This window comes from Hylobates moloch, unplaced genomic scaffold (genome assembly GCF_009828535.3).
Source record: "Hylobates moloch isolate HMO894 unplaced genomic scaffold, HMol_V3 SCAFFOLD_4, whole genome shotgun sequence".
Taxonomy (NCBI): Eukaryota; Metazoa; Chordata; class Mammalia; order Primates; family Hylobatidae; genus Hylobates; species Hylobates moloch.
Genome location: NW_026652279.1, coordinates 68,068,568 through 68,077,177, shown reverse-complemented (window position 1 = coordinate 68,077,177; position 8,610 = coordinate 68,068,568). Strand labels below are relative to the sequence as shown.

Below are 8,610 nucleotides of genomic sequence, written 5' to 3'. Positions count from 1 at the left end.
TGTCCTTTTGTGACTGGCGTATTTCACTTAGCATAATGTTTTCAAAGTTCATTTATAATTGTTTTAGACATGATTGTAATATGTTGCACACCACCACCTAGAAGATTCTCAATATATATTATTTGTTTATTTTTCGATGCTCTTCTCTGAGCACCTTATATTTAATAGCAACAATTTAAGTATGAGAGGATTTCGTTTCTGACTACATTAGAAATTGTGAATCATCTCTAAGTGCTATTGCACTTGATATCTTTGATTTTCTGTTAAACTCTTGTAATAAGAATCAATGTGGCCATTTGTTTGAAGGGAGTTATTACTGTCTTAGCTACTAATTGACTTTAATCAATGGATTATAGTTTATCACCCAAAATTGCATTGTCTTCAATTGACCCTAATAATTCAATTATTTTAAATTAGATTATAGTGTCACAGCCATTGATAAGACTATGTATCTTGATAGTTCTTGTTCTTCAGAGGGTGTCTAATAGACTTGTTAAAATTACTGTTTCTAAAATTCATAATTTTCTTGTAAATGATTGTTAGTTATTTGTTTGTCTATATAAGTAAATTTAGTACACGGCACTTCTTTGTTATTGGTTAAACTAACAACCTTATCCTCTGTGCAAGATTATATCTATAATCTATGTCATACTAATAAAAACGAGCCAATAAATAATTTATTAATATTAAAATAAAATAATTTTTGAAAATAATTTAGACTTATAAAATGAATACCTACAAAATTTAACTATTTTTTTCTAGTGCCTACCTTGTTCCATGTTTTCTGATTTCTGTTGCTTTTCATTACATAATTCAATGGTTTTCTAAAAAAATTATAAATGAGTTTACCTACACAGTCCTGCAAGCAATCTAGATAAAGCATATTGCTGCAGAATGCTTTTTTATGTTGAGGTCTTTATTCTCTTCTTATAGATTTATTTTGAATATTTCTTGGCTATTGCATCTGGGCATCATGACATTTAAAGCTGTAATCTGATTTCATACAGGCATTGACTCTAAGAGAATTAAGCTAAAATGATTAATTTACATTGTACATAAATATGTAAAATAATGATAAGACATTTGATTAAAGCAGGCTTATAATAGCAAGCAACAGCAATAGTGACTAAGATAATGCAGATATTTTGCTACTTCACATCCCAACTCCCAAGGTATACTAAATTTTTCTGCATAAATTTCCTACTAATTTTAGTTCTACAATTGTCGATGAGGGTTTCACAGAACAAAATAAAATTTTTATGAACAGTTATGGAACAATATTCTGGTACTAGGATTTTTTTTTTTTTTTTCAGATGGAGTTTCACTCTTGTTGCCCAAGCTGGAGTGCAATGGCACAATCTTGGCTCACTGCAACCTCCGCCTCGCAGGTTCAAATGATTCTCCCACCTCAGCCTCCTTAGTAGCTGGGATTACAGGCATGTGCCACAACGCCTGGCTGTTTTTGTATTTTCAATAGAAATGGGGTTTCACTGTATTAGCCAGGCTGGTCTTGAACTCCTGACCTCAGGTGATCTGCCCACCTTGCCTTCCAAAGTGCTGGGATTATCTGGTACCAGTTTTAAAATAAAAAAGAAAATATAAATTTGATATTTCTAATCCATTACATCGAATGTAAGACTTCAGATTTATCTACAGGAAAACTTCCCTATTAATAGTTAATTTAGATGAGAGCATTTCCTTATTGCTAAGCTTCAGGGATTTTTGTTGCATGAGTCATAATATAAAAAAAAAAACTGCAGATAATGCACACATTCTAAATATATTCCTTAAATAAACAACATCATAAAGTATGATTAACTTGTAACTTATCATATTCTACTCATATTCTTAACCATTCAATGAATAAACGATATGGTTTATGTAAAATGGAAATCCATATTTTTTTACGCCCGTTTTCCTGGTCCAGACCTTATTCACTTTATAATCCAGGACTTGATTAAAAAACAGAAGCCACTGTATGCAAAATATAAACGGTTTAATATAAATTTAGATGACTGTTGTTAAGAACTCGCAGACTATTAGCAAGAAGTCTATTAAAAATCAGGTAAGCTACCGCCAAACATTAAATAAGCATATACTGGAAAGCTCACTTTAAAGCATCAAGGTGATCGTATGTTGTTTTCCAAGATTTACTAGAAAGCTCCTGTAATTCTCAGGAATTTCTATGAAGCTTTCACCTCTTAGTTATTAGCAACAAAGAGTGCTTAGTGAAAAGTGGGAAACCAATGAGAATCTCAAATCTCCATGCCTATGACTACATTTGATTTCTCCTTCTTTTCTGTCTTTCATATCTTGGACTGGGTCTCCTTCATTAGCAAATTAACCTTGAATAAAACAAGAAAGACACTTCTAGCTAATACAGTTCCTAACATGCAGAGCAGACTGGGAAAAAGATAGTGATAATGTCAAGTTGAAAACTGATAACCTGACAATTTATTTTTGCTGTACGTTGCTTTTTCATTTTGCAATTTTGAGTAAGCTTTAGGTTAACGTGCTATAACTACCCACATAACTGAAGAATTTTCATTCTCTCCTTGAAAGAGGAGATGCAAAGTCTGATATGCCATTCACACATCTCAGTGTGAAGTTCATTTATCTTCTAATCAGTTACAAACTATGTATCCATATATACATATGTGGATATAGATGTATTTATAATTGAAACATTGAAATATCAGACTAAGTAATATTAATGCATTTATATTCAATATAAGGAAAAGGGTAAAATGGAAAAATTAGTTAATGTATGCAAATATATAACTATTAAATAAAAATAATTAAATCTACAATAAGAGCACATTCATGAAACTGGATACATGGCCATGGATGGTATTTGCAACTTCTTTCTTCCACTAACCGTTTTATGATCATCTTGATTTTAGCCGCCATCTTAGCATGCCAGGGAGTTTTACCTGGCGTGGTGACTGTGCCTTTATGCATGAATGACTTGCGTTATTAGTGGTCCTGCCTAGGTTGGGTTTCTGTACTTTGCATTAGCTTTTACTTTTGAACATGAAAACCACCACATTAGTCCCATTATGTATTTATAGCTCTCTGTTTTGAGTCATCCTTGCCAAGATAGTAAGCCTTTCCTTTACCTCTGGATTCAACAGCATAAAAAACTAATGTGACTAAAAGACAGCTGAACATCTCAGCTTCCTTTTCAATTGAGCTTTCGTTGTTTCCACTGGTGAAAACACTCTGATGTCAAGCAGAGTCTGAGGTGGCTGGTAAAGAGGACAGGCTGGCATACATCGTATAGCTTATCTTATCTACTTGATTATTGAGAGCCTCCTATGCATCTTGTTGATGTGTATGCAATTAATTTGTGCCTTTACAAAAGGTCCATTCGAATATTTCTACTCTAGAACATGTCACTAGTGTTGTTGTTTTTTCCTCTAAAATTCAGCCAAATCATTAGTCACTGCCCATGAAATTATGTAGATATGTGTCTCTGGCCATTTCTTTCAGAAAGTGAACACTCAAAATTGATGTTTAAAGTTCTGCTGACTGGGAGGATTACTTATACTATTACCTCCTAGGGCCACTGCTGAATGAAGAAGGCAACAGCTTAGTAAATACACACACATCAGTCACAGTGATGACTATCAATAAGTAACCACAAATGCTTCTTTGGGTAAAATCATTCTCACTACTATTCCAATCATGCTATAGTAACAAAGCTTATCTTGTTTCTGAAGGTGAAGTACTGCCATTGTTCTTTCCTTCTCAAAGACCCTATTATTCCCCACTGGATTCAGGAAGCTGTCTTCAATGGTGGCATCTTACACTGTAATTTGTGGCCTAAACATAATTGTTTTTAATAATGTAGGTACTCTTTTTATCTCTGTAAAGAGAAGCTTAAAATCCTCAGTCAGAGAAGGAAGGCTGCTTCTACAGGAAAAGACACAAATTATTGGATACTCACCAACAGGATGCATAGGAAGCCCTCAATAATCTGGTAGATAAGATAACCTATACTATGTATAGGTTAAAAGAGTGATAGACTTAAAGTGAAATCACATGGGCAGGCCAGGTGTCATTAGGAGAGCTGAGAGAGCGCCTGTTAGTGGTCAGCGGCTGGGTTTGACTATATAGTAGGCATGTGTTTGGTGGGTCATTATGTGTTATCATATAGATAAAGGCTTACTAGCAGTGTAAAGACATAAGCCTGAATAAGGGCTATGGCAAATTTGAGAATGGTCAGTAGGATTAGAATAATGAGAGCGACTGAAGCTGTGGGAAGACTAATAGTTGATAGTGCTAGTGTGGCTTCTCCGATTAAATGTATTAGTAGGTGTCCGGCTGTAATTTTGGCTGTTAATCGCACAGCTAATGCCATTGGTTGAATGAATGGACTAATAGTTTCAATGATCACTAGTATAGGGATAAGTGACATAGGTGTGCCTTGTGGTAAAAAGTGAGCTAAGGAGACTTTTGTTTTAAAGCAGAAGCCTGTAATTACTCTGCCTGCTCTTAAGGGGATTGCTATACCTAGACTTATTGATAATTGGATATTTGGTGTAAATGAATGGGGTAGAAGCCTGAGGAGATTGGTTGAGGCAATGAAGAGTATTAGGGAGATCAGTATAAGGGATCAGGTTCGTCCTTTAATATTATGGGTAATTATTATTTGTTTTAGTACAAGTTGAACTAATCTTTGTTGAATGGAAATCAATCGGTTACTAATTAGATGAATGGAGGTTGGAAATAGTATGGTGGGAAGTAAAATGATTAATACTACTGCAGGTAGACCTGGAATTGTCAGGGTAGTAAAAGAGGTGAATAGATTTTCATTCATTTTAATTCCCAGGGGGCTTTATGTTTTGTGTTTTGATTATTTTTGGTGTAGGGGGTGTATGATAATTGAAATTTGATCATTTTAACTGAATAAATGGAGAATAAAGTTATGATTGTTGACAGGATAACAATGGATCATGTAGAAGTAACTAGTTGAGGCATTCACTGCAGAGCAGTATAGATCACCTGTCTTCAACTTAAAAAGTTAATGCTGGGTAGCTTTGCAGTTATATTATAGTGCAGATATGGATCAGGTTTCGACGTATTTTAAGATTAATTCAAGGACAACAGGTAAAAAACTGTGATTAGACCCACAAATTTCTGAGCACTGTCCATAATAAAGGCCTGGTCATGTAGCAGTCAAGGTAGTTTGATTTAAGTGTCCAGGGATTGCATCTGTTTTGAGGCCCAGTGAAGGGATAGCTCACGAGTGCAGGACATCTTCAGATGAGATTAATATACGGATGGGGATCTCTACTGGGAGAGTTGTTTGGTTATCAACTTCGAGGAGGTGAAGTTCTCTGGCTTTAAGTCTGCTCTTGGGACTATATAAGAATCAAAGCCTAATTCTTCAGTCTGTATGTTCATAGCTTCAATATCATTTGCTTTGACGGTAAGAGAAGGGTTGTTAACCTCATCTGTTATGTACAGAATATGTAAGGATGGGAAGGCAATTAAAATGAAGATAATGGCAGGTAAGATAGTTCAGACAGCCTCGATTTCTTGGGCATCTATGGTGCTAGTATGAGTTAATTTTGTTGTGAGTATTAGGGAGATAATAGAGAGGACCAGGGAACTAATTAGGAAAATATAAGAGCGTGGTCACAGAAGGGAGCAGTTCTTCTATAATAGGGGATGTTAGCGTCTCAGAGGCCTACTTGAAATGGATGAGCCATTAAGACCTACAGGATTTAACCTATAAATTAACTTGTACAAAGTTATGTAATGATTTTACTAGTATCTTATCGAGAAAGTCATAGAAGTTATGGGATTGGCTTGAAACCAGTTTCTGGGGGTTCAATTCCTTCCTTTCTAGTTTAGGTTTTCACGTAGATCGGCTCTTCGAATGTGTGGTAAGGTGGTGGACAGCTGTAAAGCCACTCTAAATTAGTAGATGAATGTTCGATTGTTAGAACTTTTTGTTTTGAAGCAAAGGTTTCTCAGATTATAACGATTGTTAGCATAACTGCTCTTAATGAGATAAATGAGCCTACAGATGAGATAATATTTCATGTGGCAGATGCATCAGGATAATCGGAGTAACGTCAGGGCATAGCGGATAGGCCAAGGAAGTGCTATGGAAAAACGATTAAATTAACACCTATAAATACAATGGTGAAGTGGATTTTGGCGTAGGTCTGATTAAGTATATAACCTGAAAATTGGGAGACTCAGTGGACAAAGCCTCCTCGATGGCGAATACCACTCCTATTGATAGGACATAGTGGAAATGGGCTACAACGTAATACGTATCATCTTAGACAGTATCAAGTGATGAATTAGCTAGTACAATGCAGGCTAGACCTCCTGCTGTGAAAAGGAAGATGAATCCCAGGGCTCAGAATGTTGCGGGAGATCATTTGATGTTACTGCCATGCAGTCTAGCTAATCAGCTAAATACCTTGACGCCAGTAGGGATAGCAATAATTATGGTAGCGGAGGTGAAGTATGCTCTGTGTCTATGACTATTCCTATTGTAAATATATGGTAAGCCCATATGATAAATCCTAACACGCCAATTGATACAATGACTCACACTATGCCCATATACCCAAATGGTTCCTTTTTTCCAGAATAATACGTTACGATATGGGAGATCATCTCGAAGCCTGGTAGGAGAAGGATATACACTTCAGGGTGACCCAAGAATCAGAATAAATGTTGATACAAGATAAGGTCACCCCCACCAGGAGGGTAAAAAAAAGTAGTGTTGAGGTTACAGTCAATTAACGTCTAGGACTGGGAGAGAAAGGAGTAGAAGGACTGCCGTAATGAGGACTGATCAGATGAAAAGTGGTGTTTGATATGGCTGAGGGTTTTATGTTAATGACTGCGGTAATAAAGTTAATGGCCCCTAAAATAGAAGAAACATCTGCCCAGTGGAGTGAGAAGATGGTCAGATCCACAGAGGCTCCTGCATGTGCTAGGTTTCCGCTAAAGAGGGATAAACTGTTCAGCCGGTTCCAGCACCGGCTTCTACTATTGAGGATGAAAGTAGGAGTAGAACAGATGGAGGGGGAAGTTAAAAGCTCATATTATTTATCCGAGGGAATGCCGTATCGGGTGCACCAATTATCAGCGGGGCTAGCCAGTTGCCGAAACCCCCAATTATGATTAGTATTACCATAAAGAAGATTATGACGAATGCCTGGGCGGTAGCAATAACATTGTAGATCTGATCATCTCCTAGCAGAGTTCCTGGTTGGCCTTGGTTGGTTTGAAGAATGGCATTTGTATTATTTTCTAGGGCTAAAAATGTTCCATAAACTAGGTGGTTTGCACAACAGAAATTTATTGTCTCACAGTTCTAGAACCTAAAAGTCCAAGATCACCAAGATCAAGCTATCAAAAGGGTTGGTTTCTTCTGAAGGCTGTGAAAATCTGTTCCATGCCTCTCTCTACCAGCTTCTGGTGGTTTGCTGACAATCTTCGTGCTCCTTGGCTTGTAGATGCATCACTCTGATCTCCACCTCAGGTGCACATGGCATTCTCCAAATGTGTAATCTGTCTCCATGTCCGCATTTCTTCTTTTCTTGTGGATATCAGTCAGATTAAGGCCTGCCTTATTGGCCTTATCTTCATGAATTAAATATGCAAGGATCTTATTTCCAAATAAGGTCACATTCTGGGGGTACTGGGGTTAGGACTTCAATATATGAATGCGGTGGGGAACACAATTCAAACCATAAGAGAAGACAAGGTATTCAGATTTATCAACACCTGCCAAATGTTCCATTCTTAGTCTCAGGGTTCTACTTGTTCCAAACCAATACTCTAATGAAAAAGAACTGATGAGACTGTGAATTGATTTCTCTGTTAAATAATACAGCTACCAAAAATGTTAGACTTTGGATTTGGTTTTCACAAATGTTAACTGATCCCTGGCCTTAAACTGGAAATTTAAAGCAGTGAATCTGTCATTTTCCTTCTTCAGGTTTTCCACTGCACTTACAAGATGCCAGCCCATTCCACAATTCTTGTACTGTTTTCCTCTCTTATCTTGTATTGCTACAATTACCTATTCTCCCATAGTTTTCTTATATAAGTACTTAACTACATGTGATGATTTAGTTAACTCTTTTACAACTACATGCTAAGGATAATCTCTGTTGTACTTTCCATTTTTCACTGACAATGAGTCCATTACTAAATTCAAATCTAATAAGTTTAAAAAGCCAGTTCCATAGTATCATTTTTCAGAGTCTGTTAGGCCTACTATACAAAAAACTTCACCAGTCAGTGTTAAGCCAGGAAAACAGATGCGCTCAATGTTTTCTGAGTATAAAGGTTTAATGTCTAATTAAGAGCTTTCATGATTATTGGGAAATATTCCCGGGATAAAAAATTAGGAAGCCAGTGCCTAAAGTAACGTTGATGCCACTGAAGGTGGCTCACACCTGTAATCCTAGCACTTTGGGAAGCTGAGGTGAGCAGATCACCTGAGGTCAGGGGTTCGAGGCCAGCCTGACCAACATGACAAAACCCCGTCTCTACTAAAAATACAAAAATTAGCCTGGCACAGTGGCGCATGACTGTAATTCCAGCTACTTGGGAGGCTGAGGCAAGAGA

At 36.7% G+C, this 8,610-nt stretch overlaps 1 protein-coding gene across 1 annotated transcript; it reads right to left on the bottom strand.

Annotated features, from left to right (window-relative positions):
- Nucleotides 1–4,141: 4,141 nt before the first annotated feature.
- Nucleotides 4,142–4,822, bottom strand: LOC116810507 (ATP synthase subunit a-like). Its single transcript, XM_032755087.1, is given in 1 exon segment — nt 4,142–4,822. A coding segment is annotated over 1 exon segment (681 nt).
- Between the last annotated feature and the right edge of the window lie 3,788 nt (nt 4,823–8,610).